Source organism: Acomys minous (genome assembly GCF_964271855.1).
Source record: "Acomys minous genome assembly, chromosome: 12".
Lineage (NCBI taxonomy): Eukaryota > Metazoa > Chordata > Mammalia > Rodentia > Muridae > Acomys > Acomys minous.
Genome location: NC_140493.1, coordinates 24141186 through 24164508, shown reverse-complemented (window position 1 = coordinate 24164508; position 23323 = coordinate 24141186). Strand labels below are relative to the sequence as shown.

The following is a 23323-nucleotide window of genomic DNA, read 5'->3' as shown; positions in this document are numbered from 1 at the left end:
TGAATGTATGCATGTATCTGCCCATGTGTATTGTACACAGGGTTTATTAGTGTACCTTAACAGCCTTCTGAGATGCTTGGCAGCAATGCACTGGGTTTGCCTCTGTCTACTGTTGTCTGCTTCAGAGTGGAGGACAACTGACTGCTTGTATAGCTGGTGAACAAATGAATGAGGGGCCTTATGGCACAGTTAGTAACAGTGGAGCTCCACGCCTCACTCCGCCCTGCTCACTAAGTACCTTTAGTCTCCTAATCTCATGGCACCTCAGTTTTCTCATATGCAGAACAGGTATGAGAGCATTACCCATCTTGTGCACGCCAGTGTGGTTGGGGTAGGGGCAACCAAAGCCACCCCGTTCCAAGCTGGCCCATTGCTCTGTCCTGAGGGCTGCCGCGCAGCTCCTCCGAACAGTTCGTGGACAGTGTGCTGATGCAAGCAGTTCTCCGTGCACTCTGACTGCTTTCATAACTAACAATCAATGGGCATCAGTACCCTTGATTGAAGAGCTCAGATCTACCTGGATTCCGTGCTTACGTCCTCCTCTGGGTGGTGCTGCAGTGAGGAATCCTGACTACTGAGTCATAGCGCCCCCTGGTGTTCATTCCAATAAAAATGTAGTTAGTGGGGAGCTGTTCTGCCAGGTGATATAATAAATATGGAGGGCGAAAAAATGAGATTTCAGTTTGATAATTTGTACCATAGAGAGGAGCAAAGAAAATGGGAGATAGATGTGCTGGGGGTAGAGAGAAATGAGGGGTCAAGTCATACGATTATATATTTGAGGTTGGACTAAGGATTCATTTCCTTGGTTAACGCAAGTGTCCCGAGGTGTGTTTAGAGCCTGCATGCAGTAGGTGCCCGTCACCTTGGGATGATATGATTGCTATACTGCTTTCAATTGTTTTCATTTCATTCCTATGTACTGTGTAGGTGTGCATGTGCCAACAGGACGCAGGTGGAGGTCAAAGGACAACGTTCAGGAATCAGTTCCCGCCTTCCACCATGTGGGTCCTGGGGATCAAATTCAGGCGGGCAGGCTTGGGAGCAAACAAACGCCTTTGCCCACTGAGCCATCTCACCGGCTCAGATGGCTAACATACTTCTATGGGACAAATATTATCTCAATTTAGAGAGCTGAATGCACAAACTCAGGGCCACGAAGGCAGTGCAGCTAGGGCATGCAATGCTCGTGAGCTCATGGCGGCTCTGCTTCCAGGAGGGTGGGGCTCTACCCTCAGGGAGTCAGCCTTCTCGGCCTCCCCACAGCCGCTGGGTGCTCAGCTCTGCCTGGGAGCTGCCAGTGATGGCTATTTATGGCTCAGGGAGGCGTCAGTGAAGCTCCCCTCATAAATTATGAAGGGAGACACATGTGGGTCAGGGTTGGGGAACACAGTGCATGAGGGAACCCCAGGAATCTCAGTCTCTCTAATCAGGGATTTTCCTTCTGTTCCCAGGGGAGCAGCTGATCCAGCAGCAGAACCATGAGCCCCTCAGGGCCCGCTGTTGGGGGCTCCTAGCTCTGACTGTTGGCAGTTCTCTGCCTCATCCCCTAAATGGGGCTATCTGCTGCTTCATGTTGCCGAGGAGGGCTTGAACAGTGCTGGGCATTTTGTGACCTCCTCATTTCCCCCCTCCTGCAGCCCCCACCCCTCCACCGCCTCTCTCCATACTCTGGGGACCTCAGCTAATTTCTGAGCATGCATGCTCAGTCTCACCCAAGGGTAATACAGATCACATGAGATGCCCCTTTGTGAATGGTCCTGGAGACACTTGCTTTTCAGTTTGTGGTGTGGTTTATTTTTTTTTTTTACCTTATTATTATTATTATTATTATTTTATTTTATGCTTCAGCTTCTTGGTTCTTGTTAGTCTTTCATTTAAATCCTGTGTACCTACCCCTGACTTCTCTGGCACATCCCACCTCCTGACTTGCTTATCTCAAGTCTCTGAGCTAAGTTGTTAGTTTTGGGAGTGTGTGGAAGAAACCTGACAGGAAGTGAGGGGTTGAGAGCGTTCTTTCCTCAATGAAACATGCCAGTCTCCTTGCAGCCTTCGAGCTTAGACAGATTATTTGTTTGTCTGGGACTAGGGCTTGTTATGTAGCCCAGGCTGGTCCCAAACCCAAGATTCCATGTCGCCTTTGTTTGTTTACTGTCAGGCTGCCGAGGGAGGAGGAGGCCGTTGGAAGTCAGGCGTGAGTCTGGAAGAGCGCACCAGGGGTTTCCTTGTAACGTGCGCAGGGCAGTGGAGGCTTACTTACTTAAGAGACACGCAGGAGAAACCCAGATGACTCTCCTCTCCCTGGGGCAGATGGCAACGTGAAATGGAGAGCGGGGGACAGGGAGGAGTGCAGGAATCATGGCAGCTCAGGCCTGGAGCCCACTGCTGACAGGGTGTCTGGCTTCCAATTACACTGCCTCAGAGGTCCGCACAAAATTAGCAGCAGTGTTCTCTGTAAAAGGAGCCAGAGAAACAGCTACATTCAGCAGAACCCAAAGCAGGGGCAAAAGACAGAGGGAGAAAGGGCAGGGCTGGCCCAGCACGGGCTCCAGGCCCCTCCTCGGACCCTGCTGCCCGTGTGCCTCCCAGGCTGAGTCAGGGACACAGGATAATCTTTAGGGGGAGGGAGGGCTGAGTGTGAGAAGGGATGAGAGCTGGGGGGACCTGGGCTGGTGGCCTGGAGAGGTCAACACACATGCACACACACTGAGGCATAAAAACTGTGTTGGCTGGTTGTCGTAGCATAGAGCTGCAATGGCAACGTGTGGGAGCCCGAGACAGGAGAATAGCAAATTTGAGGACAGCTTGAAAAGATAGTAAAACCTAGTCCCAAAATCGAAAGACAACCAAAAGGTCCTGTCTTGTGTGGTGGCTCATACCTGTAATCTTGACATTATTCTAGGCTTGGGTAGAAGGATTGCTTCTAATTAGGGGCCAGCCTGGGCTATATAATGCATAATGCACTCAAATTTAGCCTGGCCTGTAGAGTGAGACCCTAGCACACACACACACACACACACACACACTCACACACACACACACACACGTGCACACACGCACACATTCACACATGCACACGGAGCCGAATCTTTTTTTTTTTTTCCTTTAAATAAATGAGAAATAGTTTAAAGGATGTGTTGGCTGGGTGGATATACTGCCAATGTGTATGTGTGTGTGTATGTGTGTGTATGTGTGGTGTGTGAGCATGGGCCACCACCAAGATTCTATCAGAGACAAGCGTTTGCGCCTGCTTGTGATGTCGCCACTCTCTGTGTTACAGGGTTATTTATTGACCCTGCAGAAACACTCACACTTGCTCACACACAGTTGTACATGTCTCTGCACAAACTGGCCTCGGACCTGATCCTTAGCTAAGAAGTCCATGAACTTCTTGACCCTCCTGCCTCCACCGCCGGGATTATAGGTGCACTCACACTTGTTTTACTTGAGGCTGGCCTTGAGCCCAGGGAGTCACTCAAGCTAGGCAAGCACTCTACACCCCAGGCCCCAAACAAACATATTTTCAAGCCAGGACATGCATGCTATGACACAATGTTTCACTAGTGTTATGTGACATTCTCTTGTGGAAGCCATGTCATCATTTCCTGTTTCCCGACCACCTGTTGACCAACATTCTCCTGCCCCGGGGCTTGTACCTCTGTGCCCATAGACATCTTCCTCTCCTGCACCCCTCCCAGCTCCCCTGATTCCTTCCCCCCACTAAAGTCAGGGCGCCTGAGCCCTGAGGCTGGAGCCAGAGCCTCTGGGTTGGGTCTAGCTCCTCAGGTGTGAATTCTTCTGAAGTCCGAGGCGCCTGGTTTGCAGTTTTGCGTTTGTGCTGACTCCAGACTGCTTCCGAAGCACAGTTCGGAGCCAGCTTTTCTCTGGATTTCACGCCAGTGGGGGCTTCAGGCTTGAGGCTCTGACCCAGTGCGTTAGGCTCCTTCTGTGCACCCCATGGCTGGAAGAGTTCCTCCACTCCCCAAGGCACCCAGTCCAACAGCTGAGGAATCCTTTTCAGTGTTTGCTGTGATATCCAGCTTCGCATGGGAGCTCAGGGCCGACATCCTGCCGGCAGTGGGACTTGTGGCCTGTACTAGGTCTCCAGCCAGCCGCTGGAGACTCAGCTCTAGTTCCCAAGGCTGAGGGTCATCAGTCTCCAGCCTCAGTGATGGGTATAACTCCTGCCCTATCCTAGAGCCTGCGGACCACCTTTCCTTGGCTTGTATGCTTAAAAGACCTAAACCCGCCAGCCATAGCATTTTTATGTGCTTGAGGAAGGATGGGCCTTCCACCGTCTGTTCATCTGCCACCTTGTTCTGTCTGTGCAGCACGAATGCCTTGATGAACATGCAGCCACGGGTGGAGGGCTCCTCTTCCCCTCTCTTTCCTGTCCCCTCCTATGACTTTCTCCAACCTGGTTTCCATCTCCCCAGAGACCATGCTCTGCCTGGCCATACAGACAGCAATTCTCACTGGGCAGATTCTATCCTGGGATTCTGGGCCCATCCACTCTGGGCTGAGCCAGGGCCACAAGGTCCCTTGGAGAGGCAGGATGGAGGGGGGGACATTTCAAAGTAAGGGTCTGGGCTGCCAGCAGCTCTGTATTCTTGGAGCCAGACCCTGGGTCTGAGTCTGAGACTGGTTCTAACTCAGCCCTACATAAAGTGAGAAATGTGGGTTGCTCCAGACTCCCCAGGGATGGCTCCATTTCCACAGGCCCATCCCCCAACTGGAGATAGGCTCCTGATTCAGACGGGATAGGCAGAGGCTCATTTATTTAGTGATGGGCAGGGACACCGTGGCAGGTTACTGTCTCTCCTACCTTTGCACACTACTGACTGAAGTTATTGGGGAGGGTTGCAGGGGGTAAGGAAGGGTGGGAGATCCTGTGGGCTGCTGGGTCCATTCTCGAGACAGGGTTTCTCTGTGTAGCCTTGGCTGTCCTAGACTCACTTTGTAGACCAGGCTGGCCTCGAACTCACAGCGATCCGCCTGCCTCTGCCTCCCGAGTGCTGAGATTAAAGGCGTGCGCCACTATGCCCGGCTGTGGAGTGCTTCTTGCAGACACAAAGGGCCCTCTGCATTAGAAGGAACTGACAAAGAACTTCCTCTTTCTGCTCACATAGTAGGCTGGGTGTCTGCAGGGTGGTGCTGGCTGGAAGAGGCTAACATATGAACAACACATGTGAAACACACAGGAATAGGGAACTCCAGCTGGTAGGGGCTTGCTTGCTACAGGAAAAGCTCTGAGAGTGACAGGGAGACGACAGCAGGGCAGGACAGGGCAGGGCAGGGCAGGGCTGACATTCAAAGAACAACTTACCATCAGAGACCTACAGGAGCCATGAAGGGAGCATTGGAGCGGAGGAGGAGGCAGTGAGGGAAGAAAGAGCTTGTGAGAGTAGGCAGCCTGCAGGGCCTTGGGGATTCTGAGGCCAGCCGAATAGGGCAGAATAGGACAGTGGAGGCAGACTGTAATGAGACCATCTATGTGATTGACGGCTCCGGGCCAGCTGAATGTGGGATCTCAGGGCCCAGAGCACCAGGGTGAGGGCAAGATGGGCCATATGCCAACCCTCACACCCTGGCATAATAGAGGGAGAGATAGTGGGAGAGCTTCCTGACAGAAGCAATCTCTCTACCAGAGCTTAGGAATGGCAGGCCCTGGAACCTTGGACAAGGGACTCAGGCAAGGAGTCCTTTGAACAATGAGTCCCCAGGGCCACAGGTCTCCTTGATGGACTAGCCAGTGCTGAAACCACTCTATGATGGGTGGAGCTTAGCTCCAGAGACAGGCACTGAGGAAGTCCCCAAAGCCATTGGTCTCACACAAGGGTAGCACTTCCTCAACTGCCGTGCTGTTGGGAAGTGGGTGAGAAGAAGTGTGGGGCCAAGGCAGCTCAGAGCTCGAAGGAGGTACTTCAGGGAGGGTCCAGAGAAGCTGGGGAGGGTGGGACCTCCTCAAAGGCTGCTCCTGGGGACGCCCCAAGCCTCAGGAGGCTCCCGGATGCACGCAGGAGGAAGTGAGAAGTGAACTCAGCCTGGGCCTGGCTGGGCAAGGCCCTCACCCACCTGCTCTCCTGACTACCCAACAGCCATGGCCCTGGCCCAGCAACTGCGATCAGAGAGGTGAGAATGTGTAACACTGCCCCACCCCCATCCCCCGCCCCTCGCCCCGTCCCCACTCCGCATCCTCTCCCTGTCGCCTGGTACCAGTGTATCAACACTGAGTCCAATTTGTGAACTCAGAGATGCAGGCCTCCGCAACTGTTTCTGAAACCTTGACTTTGTGAGCATCCTCGGGCACCAATGAGAATTCTAAGGCTCAGAATGGGGAGTGGCTTGGCTGTATCCAAGGGCTACAAGATGAGTGGGCGGCAGAGCCTGGGAGCACAGGTGTCCTGGGGCTTGGGCTCCGGGGTTCCTGGTACCACATTGCGGTCAGGGTGGCTTTTCCATCTGCTGTTCAGACAGAAACGGCCCGTTTCCTGTCCTAGGTTCAGATAACCCTGGCTCTGCTCCCTGACCCCTCACTCCAACTACACAGTTCTTAGATGTCTGGCACAATGGTGTGTGTGTGTGGGGGGGGGGGGGGGTCAGGAGTCTTCTTATTAACTATTTTTCTTCTGCTCTGTCTGCTCCAAGAGTGTATTTGTTGTTGTTGTTGTTATTGTTGTTTTTGGTTTTTGTTTTGTTTTGTTTTTTGTATTTTTGGATCCCACATTTGTCTCTGAGAGGGAAGAACAGTACTGGTCTGCACTAAGTGCTCAATAAATCTGTGAAAGCCCAAGAATGACCTAGCTTTAGCTCTATCTTGGACAAAGTTGACATTGCACAGAGAGGGAGAGCGAGGCCTGATAGCCCCAAGCCTGGCCACCTCCTTCTGATATTGAGTCGTCAGCCTATGAGCAGTGTCTTCTGGAGCCAGGTCTGTGCTCCCATCTGAGTGTAGGGACCCAAATGACAGACTTGGGAGTCTGTCCCCTGGATTAAGCAGGAGCTAGTGTCTATGTGAACTGCCTGACAGACACCACAGCCGGGTCTGGCTGATGAGGCCCAGGTAGGAGCAAAGGGCCCATGTAATCTCAGGGGAAAAAAAAATGTTCGGGCTTCTGCTGGTCAAAGGTCAGAGAAGGCTTGCAGGACATGATTCCAGCCCTTCTGACCCCCTAGTTCTCCTAGGAAACTGAGATATGCAAATTTGAGTCTTCTAGAAACTGGAGCTGCTTGAGGCTTGGGTCCCTTCCTGTTTCTGGGCTGCAGGGCTCAGATGATTAAGGTAAGCAGGGCTGTGTGCTTCCTCCGCCCACTCTGTCCTACGCCTTCAGAGGGGTGTCTCCCCTCTGTAACTCATGGGGTCACGGGTCCAGGTCCTAGGGCCATCAGATCCAGCATCCCCATTGTCCTCTTTGGGTACCAGCCCAGCAAAGATACAAACAAGGAGACAGTACATACAACAGCACTTTCTAGAAGCTTGTGGACAAGTGTCCAAAGCTAAACAGGGCCTCTCTTCAAGGGCAGCTGCGGAGTTTAGTTCCTCTAACCCCACGTCCAGCTCCTACTGTGACTGAGGTACCACGAACCTGCAGTTTTCAGGGCTCTTCCAGATCAGGTCCCCATGTGGACCACCACCAGCTGCTCTTATGTGCACAGAGCCTGGTCTCAACCCAGCAGAACCTGAGTGGGGCCTGAGGGGACAGCTACCTTCCCCAGGTCCCTGCCCTCTCCCCACACCAACCCAGCAAGCTGCCAGACTGCTCACACTGCACCTTCTGTCTCAGGTGCAAGCGACTGCTGGGAACCTACTAAGCTCCCGGTGCAAATTCTGGGCACTTAGGGATGCCATACAAGAGCGGCCCTGCTCTTGTGGTATTGTAGGGATCCTGCTTGTCACAGAGTGGCTCTCCTGACCACATGACATAAGTACTTGGTTGTCTCTATTTTCAGATGGGTAGGAAGAGCCAGAGGATGGAGAGAGCCATAGAATTCTAGTCCTAAGCCAGCCTGATCAGGCCCTGTTTGGCTGTGTCTTCTGACACCTGTGCTGACAACACACTTCCAGGTTATTCTACCCCAAAGTCAAGTTGAGATTCTAGCATGAGGCATGAAGCCCCCTTCTGTGGGACTTGCTTGCGTCTGGCTTCCTCTGTGTTCATTGTGCCTCGTGTACCCTGGCCATGCCTGCCTGCCTGCCTGAGGTCCCTTGAAATTGCCTCTCTTAGGTGCCCCCCGGGGGCAGAGGCAGTTGTGCTAGCCACTGCCTGAAAGGCCTTCCCTGTCCCTATAGCCAATTCCTTTGCACTTTCCTTACCCTGGATGTAGGGAACCCCGCTTCCCTCTGGCAGTCCTAACCCCCACAAGCTGTCCTCTGCCGCACTGTTGGCTCCTTGAAGAAAGTAATGGGGTCCTCTCTCCTGCAGAAAGACCTTGGCAGTGGTGAAGCAGGGCCGTTACTTATTGGGTAATTAGTTTCCTCACTCCTCAGAACTATAGAGTACAAGAAGCAGAGACCTGGGGTCCTTTGTGTGCTAAGCAGTGTCTGTTCTACACATCCAGGCAGCAGAATGTAGGAACAGGCCAAGTGCTGGGGTTCATCCAAGCTCTCCCAGCTGCTGCATCTCAAACCTCAGCTTCCCTAACTGGGCAAGATCCTTAACTTCTCTGTGCCTCAAGTTTCCAAAGTGGCTTTATCTCCAGGGAGTGGGTACCTAGTCCCTGATGTGATCTCAATGAGCACTCCCAGCTATCAGTGGTACCTAAACTTCTAGCATGGCCCATGGCCATTTCTCCCTTTCCAGCTCCTTTCTGCCCCACCCCAGCCTCAGTGCCCATGAAATTACCATCGACTGTAGTGTTGCACTAAGTAATGTACTAAGCCTCTAGGGGAAGTGGGTGAGGCCACTCTTTCCAAAGGTGTCCTCAGGGGCCATGTTGAAAAGTGAGTGGCCACAGAGGTGCCCCAGCCTGGGAGATACCCCTGCTGGCCCTCTGACTCCCTTAGTCACCGCCTGGTGACTTCTAAGTCCTGGTGTGTCAACCTAGGACAGACCAGGGGACCAAGGGACCATGGAAGCAGCATGAACTGAGATGAGGATGTGCAGGCTCTTGGTGCCCACACACCCTGTGAGGTATGGGACACACTGTCCCATTTGTCTCTCAGGCACTACCAGGAGAACCCAGTTTTTCCTCCAGTTCCTCCTCTTCCCCATCCTCACCTTCCCTCTTCCATATTCATTTCCACTTTGCCTTCTTCCTCCTCTACTTCCTCCTCCTTGCCTTCCTTTCTCCTCCTCCTCTTCCCTATCCTTTCCTGTTCTTTGTCCTTCTCCCCCTCCCCCTCTTTCTCCTCTGTCCTTGTCTTCCTCCTCCGTCTTCCTTGTCATCCTATGATCCTCCATCTCTCCCACACCCTTCGACTACGCCTCTGCTTCCTCTTCTTCCTCCGTTTTTGAAACAGGGCCTCACTCTGCAGCCCGGGCTGATCTAGAACTCTCCATCCCATCCCGACTCCCCTTGCTCAGCCTTCTAATTTCTGAGATCACAGCTAGGCGCCACCAATGCCTGGCTACACCAGTTTCCTGCTTCCTTGTCTGTGTGCAAGCGGCCAGAGTGGTGACCCCGGCTGTGCCTGGTGGCCTGTTTTCTCTTTCTCTTTTTGCCCTTCTCAGCCCCTCTTCCATTCATTTAAGGGTCTTAACCACAGCTATAAGCAACAAACAGGTGGTTCTCACCTCAGCCATCCCAAGCCAGTCTCGCCATGCTAATCTCTACACCTACACACCAGCCTCTTGCTGGATGTCTTCCCAGAGGCCTCTCACAATAGCAGGCCTGAGCCCCCCCCCCCCAGCCCCGCCCCTCCCTGTGTTGGTCGGATGCAGGCAGCACTCCTGCCTTATCTTTTTCTTTCATTCCAGCTCGGCTGCCATATCTTGGTCATGTAGCCCTTGAAAACGCATTGTCCATTTTTCACTTTTGCTTCTTCTCCTCTACCTCCCCCTCCTTGCCCTCCCTTCCCTCTCCTCCCCCCTCCTCAGCCTCTCCCCTTCTTCATCCTTCTCCCCCTCCCCCGCTCTCTTTCTCTTCCATCTCTATCTCTTCCAGGGAGCAGGGAGAAGAGAGACCGGTCTTGGCTTAAACAGTGACTGGTTGCTCTTTACCACAGAGCAACTCCAGAGAAAGGCTGCAACTAGTTCTGTAGCTCAGGGAGCGCGACACCGACACTGCAGATTCTTTTGTTCTGCGCCATGGTTTTGCCTCACGGGTGGGTGCACTGTGGCTGCTGCAGATCCGGATGCCAACCCCACTTGCAGCTGGAGCCAGATGCAAGCAGAGGGGATGAAGAATAAAACACGGTCCCTCAGTCCTTTTCGAGGCCAGCCCTAGGGACCCAAGGACCTCCCTTGAGGCTCCCTTCCTAGAGGCGTGCAGCACTTCCCAATCACGATGCCCAATGCACTAAGCCTTTAACTGTGGGGGACCCCTCCTCCACTCACAAAGCACTGTAGGCTCCCCAGTGCACTCTTCATCCTGTGATGCATAGCCTAGCACAAGGCTGGCAAGAGTGGGTACTGGCACCTGGCGGGCTCCTGGGTAAACAGCAAGGCTGCCAAGTGATTGGTTGGACTAGAAGTCAGCTGGTGACATCCAACTTCAGCTCTGCATCACTCATGCCCAGGGCTTGCCCTGTGTCCTGACTTCTCTGGGTTTCCAGCACCAGTGAGGAGCCAGGCATGGACAGGGTTCCGAATGAGGAGTGCAGGGCTCCATCAGCCGGGTTTGCCCAGAACAGGCAAGGTGGTAAGTGGGCTCCTCCCTCTGCCCTCTTGCAGTGACTTTGAGCAGCTTCCTGATGATGTGGCCATCTCAGCCAACATCGCTGACATCGAGGAGAAGAGGGGCTTCACCAGCCACTTTGTAAGAGTCCGCAACCCCTGGTCCTTTGCCCACAAACCCCTGACCCTCTACCTTTCGTCTCCTGTCTCAGTAGTTCTTTATAGGGCCATTTTTTTCTGGCAATTCTCTAAGACTCTTGACTGTGGTTTCTCTGGACAAGGTGGTTGCCAACACCTGCTGGGTAGAACGTAAGGTGCTCCTGAACACATCCAGAAGCATGGAACACTCCAGGGAAGGCTCACCTTACTCAGTACACTACAGGGCTTGAGAACGCCTGCCCTCTGGCTTTCTCTGTGACCTCTGACCTCATCCTGCTTCTGCCCTGACCTCCTGGTTCTTTGTTGGGCTCTAAGCTCTCCCTACCTCAGTGCCTGTGCTCATCTCTGCCCCCCCCCATTATCCCCCCTACACCTCCCAGTGCCTCTACCTTCCAGTCTCCCCGCCTTCCCAGCCCTTCCACCTCCCAGTCCCTCTCCAGCCCACCCTTCTCCACTTTCCAGACCCCTCCATCTCCCAGCTCTCCTACCTCATAAACCACCCCCAGCCTCCCAGACCCCCCTTAATTCTAGATGCCCTGCCCTGGGTGCCTCTCCCCTCAGGTTTTTGTCATCGAGGTAAAGACAAAAGGAGGATCCAAGTATCTCATCTATCGCCGGTATCGCCAGTTCCACGCCCTGCAGAGCAAGCTGGAGGAGCGGTTCGGGCCCGAGAGCAAGAGCAGCCCATTCACCTGCACCCTGCCCACACTGCCAGGTAGGCTGCACTCTGCCAGATGCCCAGAGCTGGCCCTGACCCTTCCCTCACCTTCTGGCTCCACAGAATGTTATTTCAAGCCCTTTTTGCAAACCATTTGTTCAGCTGGTGCCCCTCTTGTAGCTATAGGTTGGCGGTGTCTGCCCTGCCTGCCGCCTCTAGAGCCTCTGCCTCGTAACCCTTGACCTCTGGGGGGCCAGACCAGTCACTTTGCCACAGCCATCTGCCACCAAGAGAGCCTGGGCTGGGAGCACTCAGCATCTGCATTCCGGAGGGCTTTTCTGTCTCCCTCAGCCACCCATGTGGCCAGCTCTCCAGCGGCACAGCCCCAGCCTTTACAGATGCTGAAGCTCTCCTTTTCTGTCCCTTGGGGAATCAGGGTACCACATGGTTCTGAGTACAGATAACCTCACTCCATCCCTGTCCTCCCTGTCTCTTTCCCACATCCCCTACCCCCTCCAAATCTCCCTTGCAACCCGCTCCTGAGCTTGCCCAAGAAAGCCCTTGGAGATGCCCCTGCCTGTGTCATATCACATCTTCCCTAAGCTGTAGAAGCCTGCCCTTCTTCCAGCCCACCTCCCAGGTGTGCACTGCCCCACCTCCCCACTCTGGAAAGAACCCCATTCTCTGCATCCATCTCCAACAAAGACTCTGAGCTGAGAGTCAAGCCCCCCCACCCCATTCCCCTCCCACGTTCTGAGTGGTGAGGAGGGGACTCAGCCACTCTGAGCTGGCACCTCTCTCTTCAGGTTCCATCCTCACCACCCATCATCTGCTCCCAGCATCCTTTGAGAGAGTTCTGGCTTGTCTCCTTGCCATGCTGCCCTCTCTGCAGAGCATATGCACAGGCTCCTCAGCCTCTTGTCCCCCACCCCCACCCCCGCAAGCTGCAATCAAGCTGCCCTGTAGGGAACCTCTCTTCTGAGCCTCCTGTCCCCAGGGTCCCCAAAGATTCTGTTTTCATTCCTTCTGCAGAGTCTCTTCTCTTGCAGTCTCTCACCTTTGCATCTCCCTCTAGGGACAGAGTCCTGTGGTCCTGATCTGATGCCCAGATGCTGAAGGCTCCCTTTGTTCCCACTCTCTTCCTCCATGAGGCCTCCTCTACCACCAGGACCTGTCCCGCCTTCCTGATTCTGGTCCACCCTTCTTGCTGCCAAAGCCAAGCTCTCTCCCTGTGCTATCCTCACCTGTCTTGTTTTCTCATTCTGAACGGATGCTCAGGCAAGCCAGCTGGTGTCTGTAACTTTGTCACTTTTTTGTTCATGGCTCCCGGGTAGCTCTAGCGTTTATACGTCACCCTCCTGGCATCACAGGCGCTCACCCTGCCTATCTTGTTTCACAGGGGTTGGATAGGGTTGCCTTTTGGTGTGTCTCCCTGAGTGGCAGATCCCCTAAGTGCCTGACTAAAGGCTCCTGGAGGGCATTTGTCACTTGACTGGACGTCACCTGTTTCTTCTTCCCCAGGACACTCTCCTTGCATTAGGGACATGGCTGTTCATCTGCTCAATGGGTTCTTAATCCTCTGCAGTGCCAGTATGTGCGAGTAGGGCTTGAGGTCCTTGGTTTCTAACTATGGCAGCCTGATGAGAGGGACCTTAGGAAGCACCTCCCACCACCAAGATGACAATATAATTGTTCTGGGGAGCCCTACCTAGTGGGATGCTCGAAAGCCCCTGCGGTGACCTGAATGTTATCCAAGCCTAAGGATAGGAAGATCAGTGTGATCAGGGCAGGCAGAGATCCTATGCTCAGAGCTAAGCCTTGTGACTATGTGTGCATGCATATGCAACCTCTAAGGAAGGTTTCATGTGTGTGTGTGCATATATTTGTGTGTAAAACCAGGTTTCATCTGTGTGCATATGTTGTGTGTATATATTTGCATGAGTGTGTGTACATGTGCTCATAGTCCTTATATGTGAATTTGCATATATGTACATGCAGGTGTACTGTATATGTGTGTATATATGAATGTATGTATGCTCATGTTCCAGAATGCAGCTGTATCTGTGGTATGGGTGTGCACATATATAAATAGGTATATATAAGTTAATGTGGATGCATTTGTGTTGATGCATGTTTCTCTCTATGTATGCATGCATGTGAATGTATATGCATGTGTCTGTGTATGTATGAGCTTTGCATGAGTGTATAGAGTGCCTGCATTGTGCTGAGTGTATATGTGTGTGTATGCATAAAAGTGAAAGTGTATATATGTGTACACACTTTTGTGTGTAGGATCAGGCATGGCATAACAAACTCCTATCTTCTAATGATGGTCTGATTGGAAGATGCAATTGGGAAGTATCTTGGTGACACTGTGGCACCATGACAGAAGGCAAGAAGAGCTTTGAGCTGTGGAGAGGGTTACTGGACAGTTATCTGACCGGTGGGGCAGTTGAAGGGCAGGTACCATGTGGTCCAGGCTCTGGGCAATTTTTCTCTCCTCAGCCAAAATCTACATGGGCGTGAAACAGGAGATTGCTGAGACACGGATCCCGGCCCTCAATGCCTACATGAAGGTACCTGTTGCCATGTTTCATGATACTTGAGTGGGCAGGGTAGTGCCTTGGGGCATGAATTGAGAACAGAGCTCTCTTTGAGGTTCCCATAGCTCCATCTTCAATCTGGAAGGCCTAGCTGGAGAAACAGGGTATGTTCTCAGGAATCCAGGAGCTTGGTCACAAGAAGTCACACTTGACAAATCCCTGACTGTTCCAAGCCCAGGAGAATATCTGTGCCCCAGTGGCTGGTGAACCACAAAACCACACAGGGTGTCTCATGCCTGCACAGCGGGGGCATAACAGCAGATTACATCGCCCCCACAAACCAGAGAAGGGTCCCGATTGAGCTCAAACCCAGAACAGATGGGTTCGCACTACACTCACTATCCTTGCTGGGGTGCTCTGTGTGTTCCCCCTCTGCACACTGTCAGCTTTAAATGACAGGAGGATGCAGACGGATTGGTGTTTGAGGCAGAGGCCAGGGTGGCCAGCAAAGGATGCTCTCCCATGACAGCTATGCAGGAAAGGGCTGGTGCTCCTTGCAAGGTAGTGGGCACTCCATCAATGGGAGCATCCAAGCCACAGTTTGATGGAAAGCCTTCCTAGGCTCCAGAGGTGCTTTTTACAGCTGGGGAGACTGTTGCTTGGATGGGTGCCTTGGAATGAGCAAGCAATCCTCTCTCACGGAGCCTCAGCTTGCTCGATTGTAAACCGGACAACCCCTCCTTTCCTCCAGCCCACCGCTTTCACTGAGTGAACCCGGGCTCTATTGAGAAAATGAGGGGGTGCGGTGGGGAACTGCTTCTAAATTGTGATGCTTAGAAATTTCCCATGGAACTCTGGATGCCTCCAGAACTGCAGCTCCCCTAAACTGGCCTCAGCTCTGCAGGGCACCCAAGGCTTGTGGGCCTAGATAGGTAGTCACGTCAGCCTCCCCTGCTCCATATACTCATAGCTCAGTCTCAATGCGTGTGCATGGGGTGGAGGACATCAACCTACAAGCACCTCCCACCCCCCCCATCCCAGTCATCTCCTAGATCTGCTCCCCACCCCCACAGCCAGGCATGGTACCTCTTTATGACTCTGTTGATAGAATGTTTGCCTAGCATTCAAGAAGTCCTGGGTTTGATCCCCTGTACCAAATAAAGTGGGCGTGGTGTGCCCACACCTATAATACCAACACTTAGGAGGGAGAGGCGGGATGATCAACAGTTAAAGGTCATTCTTGGTTACAGAGCGAGTTTGAGGCCTAGCCGTTACTTACTGAGCAGAATGGCTTTGGGCAGATCCTCTTCCTCTTCTGAACCTAGCTTCCGGGTTATAGGATAAGTTCCTAGTGTAATTAGCCCTCTTCATTGCTCTCTGGAGACCCCCACCCCCACCCTGCATCCCCCACCCTGCTCCCCCTAGGCCAGGATCAAAGCTTAGGAATTGTCTATTTTGGCAGCTGAAGGCTAATAACTTGTTTTTATTACCACCTGAGACTGCATTAGCAGAGATGAATAGACAGGGCTGGTGTGGCAACGGGACTGTCTAGACCTTTCTGCTGGCTGCTCACCCTGTCCTGCCCTCTCCATACAGAACCTCCTGAGCCTGCCAGTCTTCGTGCTGATGGACCCCGACGTCAGGATCTTCTTCTATCAGTCTGCATATGACGCAGAGCAGGTGCCCCAGGCACTCCGGAGGCTCCGACCACGCACGCGCAAAATGTAGGTGACTATCACTGCACCTCTTCTGAGACTAAGTCGGAGTCTGATCTCTGACACCCAGGGGTCGCTGCTGCTCCTCATTCTAAAGAGTCCAGTGCTCCCTTCTCAAGCAGTCCTTCACAGAAAAGAAAAAAAAAAAAAAAAAAAAAAAAAAAAAAAAAGAACCTTGAGGCAGCACAAGTAGTGAAGTGACACTGATATCTTAGAGTGAGCCACTTCTTTAAGCCAAGGAAAAGCAGGTAGCGATCCTAAGCCCTTACCTCCCCCAAATTCCCTTTCTTCCCAGCCACTTCCCATTGCAACGAGGAAGGCATGGTCTGAATTGCAGCTATGCAGGCACCTCTCACAGCCTCAATTTCCTGGACTGAAATAGAATAGTAACACCGTGTTTGGGAGAGTTTGGCTCTGAGGGCCAAGCTGAGGGCAGGTGAAGAGTTAAAGGCGCTGAGCTGTGGTCTCTCCACTCCTTCTGCAAGCTCTGCCTCCTCTGGGTCTTCAGTGGGAGAGCAACCTGCCCTGGGGCAGTGGTGGGAGTTACAGGGTGAGGGGCTGGCTGCGGGAGCAACAGTGGCCGCACAGAAGCCAGGATCTGAGTCCTGAGGGATCCTCAAGGCTGACAGCCCCTTTTTTCTTTCCATAGCAAGGGTGTGTCTCCACAAGGCGCCAGTATGGACCGCATGGAAGCTCCAAGAGCAGAGGTACCACAGGCTAGACCTCACCCACCTCAGCTGTGTAGCACACCTGCTGTGTGCCACTGTGCATCTTGGATGGTGCTGGGTTCATGTCAGGAAGGAGGGGCTACAGACTCAGCTATGATGCTGGCCACCTCCCTACACCACTACCACTCCCCCAATCCCACCCCTATCGCCTTATCCCCCATCCTGATCCACATCACCTAGGAGCAGGAGAGTAAGTGATTATTCATCAGCTCACCCAGAGAGCTTGCTGTTTTTTTGTTTTTTCATTTTTTTTGTTTTGTTTTGTTTTGTTTTTGTTTTGGGGCAAGCCTGGTCTTGTGACCAAAACCTCAGACAAGGTCCTGTCCCCCAGAAGCACACAAATGGCATTTAAAAAACCAGAGTGAGTAGTGTCCAGGTAGAGAGCAGTGGGGGGGGGGTATAGGAGGACTCTAGCCCCCCTCACAGTGAGGCCCAGGTGGGTGGGGAAGCAAGACAAGCCCAGCACAGAGTCTGGACACTCACACATTCCCGTATGTGCACCCTACCAGCTCTGAAAGGACCATCCATTCCGCAGTTGGGGGGGGGGGAGGGGAGGGGAGAGTAAGGTTCTAACCTGAACCCCCACAAACAGAGCGGCCTGTATCAGGAGTCTTTTCTCTCCCTCTCAGCATGGTGTCTTCCTCAGGCCCTGTTCGACTTCGCTGGGAACAGCAAGCTGGAGCTGAGTTTCAAAGCTGGGGATGTGATCTTCCTTCTCAGTAGGATCAACAAGGACTGGCTGGAGGTGAGAATGGAGATGAGCAGAGACAGCAAGGCTCAGTGAGGCCAGAGATGAGATGGAGGGTGATGTCAGAGAGTACACAGAGAGGGCGGAGGTGCCGGCGTGGATAAAGTCGGAGAGAAAGTGGTGGATGTAAATTAGAGGGGAAGTTGGAGGGGGAAGTTGTTGATGGGAGTGGGAGGTGAGGTTAGAGAGAAGGTGGGAGCAAGGATGTGATGAGGATGGGGGTTAGGATGATGCTGAGGATCGAAGTGAGGAGAGGGGAGGACGGGGTCAAGGGTGGAAGTGAGGATGGGGAAGCGAGGGAAGAGGCAAAGGTGGAGGCGAGGGCAGAAGAAGGAGGGTAGTGTGGGTGTTTCACAGGCAGACACCACGAAAGAGCTAGGGAAGCCCGAGAGTACAAGCCCTCTGCTGTAATCCTGGGGTTCCCGGCAGGTTTTGGGTGACCTGTGAGTCACAGGCATGGTGGAGCCGGGTGAAGCAGGACACTTGTGTCACAGCGCATGTGACAGTCAGAGGACAGCTTGCAGGAGTCGGTTCTGCCCTTCTGCCAGGCTGGTTCTGGAGGTGGAACTCCGGCTGTCAGCATGGGCAGCCATTTCACATTCTGTTTAGTTTCTTGACCACTAACAGAGGTTCGAAGAACTGACACTGTAGGTTTTGGAGGACTGATAGTACCTGGGAGAGGGAGGGCTACTCTGTAAGGTGCAGGGTGCTCAGCAGTAGCCTGGTCTTCCCACTGGGTGTTGGCAGTGCATCTGGTCACAGCCAGTCTGAGAGATGTGGGCCTCATATGTGATAATGTTACTTCCCTGGCCAGTAGCAAGAATATTGTAATTAAGTGTGGGTGTCCATTCCCGGGTGCACACCTTTAATCCCAGCACTCGGGAGGCAGACGCAGGCGGATCACTGTGAGTTCAAGGCCAGTCTGGTCTACAAAGTGAGTCCAGGACAGCCGAGGCTACACAGAGAAACCCTGTCTTGAAAAACCAAAACAAACAAACAAACACAAAACAACAACAAAAACCCAGAGGCGGGGGTGGGGGGTTGGGGGGGTGGGGGTTAGGGGGGCAGGGTTGGGTGGGAGGGGGAAGAGTGTGCATTCATGCCTGAGGCAGCTCAGTGGAGAAGAGCTTGCCTACTGTGCAAAGCTCTGGGTCCCACCCTCCATGGTGTTAAACAACGGACCAGAGCGCTTGACTAGCACGTCTGGAGCACTTGCTGTTTTTATCTGGCCTCTTGTACTTCAGGAGGTTGCTCAACCCCATGATTTCCTTTCCTGCAAGTGACGAAAACACTGTTTCTTCATCAGTTCCTGGCAGGGATGAGAGAGAGAGGCGGATGTTGTCTAGGCCTTGTCCTCAGATAGTCCGGGTGCCTTGTTCCCGGTGCATGTTAGGGGACTGGGAAGGCTTGAATGAGACCTTGAAGCTGGACCCCAGACTGCCACCTTGCCCTACACTGACAGGGGTGGCTGTGTGCCAGGTCCCTGATCTGGGCCTGGCTGACTCGATCATAATATTGTCACTATTAGACGTTCTCTGGCCCTTGGGATGTCTGAAGGAGGCTCTGGGATGGGCCAAGGGCAGGTGCTTGGTGTCCTAAGGCTGGAAACAGTGAGTGTGTCAGGTGTAGGGACAAGGCTGCTTGAGCTAGTGCCTCTTTTTGCGCTGAGCCTCAGAAGCCAGGCAGCGGCCTTGTCCACTCAAGTGGCTGTTGTGACCATCCCGCAGTAAGAGGAACTGTTGACCACTGTTGTGTTTTTCTGGAAAGTCTTAACGGTGTGACAGTGACGACATCCCAGACAGATCGTCACCATCAGCACTCAGGCTGCAGGAAGGGCCTGGGTAGGGCAGGAAGAGGAGCCTTGGTTTATACGTCCGTGTGGAGGCATAAAGAGGATGTGATTCCCGGGGCTGCAGAGATGATTCAGGCAGCAAACAGGACCTGATTTCAATCCCAGGAGCCACATTAAAAAGCTTGTGATGGTGGCTTATGTTCACTATCTAGCCCCGGGAGGCAGAGACAGGTGGCTCTATGGGGCTGCTGGCCAGTCAAGCAACCACACATGGGCCATGTTCTGGTTTGCTCTCCATTGCTGTGATAAACACCATATCCAAAGGCATCTTGGGAAGAAAAGGGTTTATTTGGTTACACATTTCAGATCATAGTCTGCCCCTGAGGGAAGTCGGGACAGGAAAGAACATGGAGGCAGAAACCGAGGCAAAGGCCATGGGAGAGTGCTGCTGACTGGCTGGCTCCCCGTGCCTTGCTCAGCCTGCTTTCTTATACAACTCAGGACCACCGGCCCAGGAGTGGCACCTCACACAGTGGGCTGGGCCCTCCCATATGAAGCATTAACCAAGAAAGTGCCCTACAGGCTTGCCCACAGGCCAATCTGATGGAGGCATTTTCTCAGCTGAGGTTCCCTCTTCCCAGATGACCCTCGCTGTGTCAAGTTGACAAAAACTAACCCGTAGGGACAAGCCCCAGGTCAATGAGAGACGTTGTTTCAAAAAGAAAAAAAATGTAGCTAGATCCTGAAGGATGATGCCTGAAGTTGTCCTCTGGCCTATACATGTACACATACATGTGCACATGTATACACACATGAATATGCATGCACACACACAAACAAGCACAATACACATGCATATGTACACACATGCATGGGCATTCATGCACAGATGCACACACTCACATAGATACACACACACACAGGACATGTACACACATGTAGATACATGAACGCATATACATACATATTACATATGCACATGTGCACACACATGCTCACAGAAAAGAATGCATCTTCTGACTTGTGGTCATGAAAGTTTTAAGCGATCACAAAGAGCAACACAAAGAAACAGGATCGGTGTCCTGGACCTGTGCTTAGAGGAGAGGTCCAAGCCTCTGAGTGACGCCCAGAGGACAAGAGGGAGCACGAAGCACTTTCAGGTCTCTCCGTAACCCCAATATCTGGCCCCTGCCCTGATTTCTTCTTTTCCTTACAGGGCACAGCCCATGGAGCCACAGGCATCTTCCCGGGGTCCTTCGTTAAGATCCTGAAGGACTTCCCCGAGGAAGACGACACCACCAACTGGCTGCGCTGCTACTACTATGAAGACACAGTCAAAACCATCAAGTTGGTGGCCTGCTGGGAGAACAGGGCCCTCTTCCCCCTCACTCCTTGCCACCCCTGTCATGCCACAATCTCCCAGTCAACACTTCCATGTTGTCTCTCCCTCCCCTCCCCAGCAGCTACTGTGGCTCCCACTGCCTTCTAGATAAACCACAGTGCTGCAGCAAGAACTGAATTCTGACCCCCCAAGCATGTCCCACCTCCTCCACCCTGATGCTTCCTCTCTCCTACTGTCGCCCTTAGGGACATTGCAGTGGAGGAAGACCTCAACAGCACCCCTCTGTTCAAAGACCTGCTAGCACTCATGAGGTGAGAGGGTGGACCTGCTAGCACTCATGAGGTGAGAGGGTGGGTAGGAGAGCAGGAAGGGAGCCTGGAGAGGAGACTGGGGCAGATGAGGAGGCTCCCACCTGTGACAGCTCCAGTCCTCACAGCCCACATTGCCTGAGAGAGGAGCCGAGCAGGCTGCAGAGGGCCAAGGGCTCGGCTGAGGCCACAGTGTGTGGCTGTAGACCCACTGTTAGAACACGTCTCTCTAGCTGAGAGCACTGAGATCCAGGCTGTGGCTGAACAGTTACTTCACAGAGCCGTGCAGCATTGCCCCATCTCTCATGATAAAGACAGTGCAGCTTGTATGAGACTATGACGTCTGTAGCCACATTCTAGGATGTGCTCAGATTCCCTCAGTGTGTGCACACACGAATAAACATGCACACACACATAAGCACACTCACACACAGTCGCATGAAACAATACAGACCCACGACATATAACAAACAAGCCCAAACACAGAGTACATACACATATACAAACATACAAAATGTAACATACAAACACACACTATATACAACACAAACACAGACACAGAACATGCACTCACAAACAGAAGTAAACACAAATATACATAAATTCCTATAACAGAAATATACACACAAAACAAGCAGAAACAGATAAACACACACACACACACACACACACACACACACACACACACACAAAATGCCCCTCTAGCCGTGCCCACCGTACTCAAGACCTCTCAATGGCTTAGCCCACCTCTCTCTTTGGTAACCACTATCAACCATATTGTCACCCTTTATTCACATATTGTCTCATTTTCTGGGGATAACTTTCAAGAAGTGGGATTATGGGATGGAAGTGTGTGCAAGACAATTAGACTGGGCCTGTTGGGTCAAACGGTGCATGGGAACTCCCCTCAGAACTTGTTCCCACCATCCATGTGGAAACCTGGACTTCCTCCAGAAGGTGTCAGCTGGTTCCCACAGGCCTCCCAGGGCTGCCATGCCTTCCCTTAGGAAACTCCTAAGCCTTCCACTTCAGGCTGGGCCATTAGAGGATTACAAAGTCCCCTCTTCCTTCGAGGTCTCAGTTCCCTCATGTGAAGAATGGGCCTAAGTCTGCTTGGATGATGAGGGTCTGTACCCCTCAAATCCAAAGGCCCTGGGCTCTCCAGGAGCTAAGGACTAACCCCAGTGTGTTCCCCCAGGCGTGAGTTCCAGAGAGAGGATATCGCCCTCAATTACCAGGATGCTGATGGGGATCTGGTTCGACTGCTGTCAGACGAGGATGTGGGACTCATGGTGAGACAGGCCCAAGGCCTCCCCTCCCAGAAGCATCTCTTCACCTGGAAGCTACACGTCACCCAGAAGGATAACTACAGTGTCTACAACACTGTGCCCTGAGTCACTGGGGTCGCTGTGGCAAGGATGAGATGCTCAGCAAAAGGTTTTGACTCTCTAAGAACACGAGGACCATCAGGGAGGCTGGGATGAGAGCAAACCTCCTGGGTGTGCCCCCTGGGCTGGGATTCTACTAAATGTTGACGCTTACCTCTGAATGAAATAAACCGTTCTGTCCCTGAGGAACAGACTTGGGAAATGGAGTTCTGTGGAGAGAGGATCAGGGAGTAAATTGCCATTGACTAAAGCCTCTTATCTTTCCAGATGATGTTACGGAGTAACAGTGAACTCTTTCCCTGTGAACACACATTTAACAGGACATTCAAGTAGCCACTCAAAGTCTCTAGATGCACACAACATGGAGAGAAGAGTCACTGCCAGTCAGCAGTTTGAGAACTATTGGGTCTGTGGTATTAACAGCCATTGCTGTCCTGACCCAGACTCAAGGATGCAAATTCCATCCTAGCTACTCTGCTTGGGGTGGGTGTGGCCAAAAAGATACAGTTCCTTCTCCCTGTGGCTTCTGATCTCCCCCATAGGGTAGGAGTAGACTGCCTGAGCTCCTTGACCTTCCCAGCCCTGGGCTGGCCTGTGGAGATGCAATTCCAGGCCACTGTGGTGAATGGCCTGAGTCCCAGAGGTGCCGTGACAAAGTACCACAAAACGGAGACTTAAAAGACAGAAAGGCACTGCCCTGTGGTTCTGGTTGGCCCAAGTCCAAAACTAAGAAGCCCACAGAACCGTCTCCCCATTAACCTGAGGGAAATAGTCCTCACCTCTCCCCAGTATCATCAGTGGCATTCCTCACTGTCTTCCCATGAACTCCCTCTTGTGTGCCTTCTCTCTGCGTGCACCCATCTCAGTGTCCAACCACCTCTGTGTATCGGGACACCTGTCAGATTGAATTAGGGCCCCTTAGCAAGGGCCCCATTTTTAACTTGATCACCCCTATAAAGAGCTAGTTTCCCACAACCTTCATGCTCCACCCTATAAGTGGGAACTTCAACATGACACTTTAAACTCAAACATATTGATTCAACCTCTAACACTCACTTCATGCTGCTCCCACATAAACGGCAGGGGCTCTGCCACAGAGGCAGCAGGCCAGGGCTGTGGGGTACAGCTTCAGTGAAGAGCAAGCTTTCCATGACAATAGGGAAAGCC

At 52.7% G+C, this 23323-nt stretch overlaps 1 protein-coding gene across 2 annotated transcripts; it reads left to right on the top strand.

Moving 5' to 3' along the window:
• Window positions 1–5817: 5817 nt before the first annotated feature.
• Window positions 5818–22345, top strand: NCF4 (neutrophil cytosolic factor 4). Of its 2 annotated transcripts, none has more exons than XM_084749831.1 (10): window positions 5818–6132; window positions 10833–10917; window positions 11496–11649; window positions 14098–14168; window positions 15732–15859; window positions 16500–16557; window positions 17225–17323; window positions 20335–20465; window positions 20706–20771; window positions 21967–22345. In XM_084749831.1, exons 1-10 carry the CDS (start codon window positions 6101–6103, stop codon window positions 22160–22162), a joined length of 1020 nt encoding a protein of 339 aa, XP_084605957.1. In that variant the 5' UTR covers window positions 5818–6100; the 3' UTR covers window positions 22163–22345. The 2 variants fall into 2 exon arrangements, with proteins under 2 accessions (XP_084605957.1, XP_084605958.1); XM_084749832.1 differs by having other exon boundaries at window positions 20706–20802; window positions 21967–22102.
• Window positions 22346–23323: the final 978 nt, after the last annotated feature.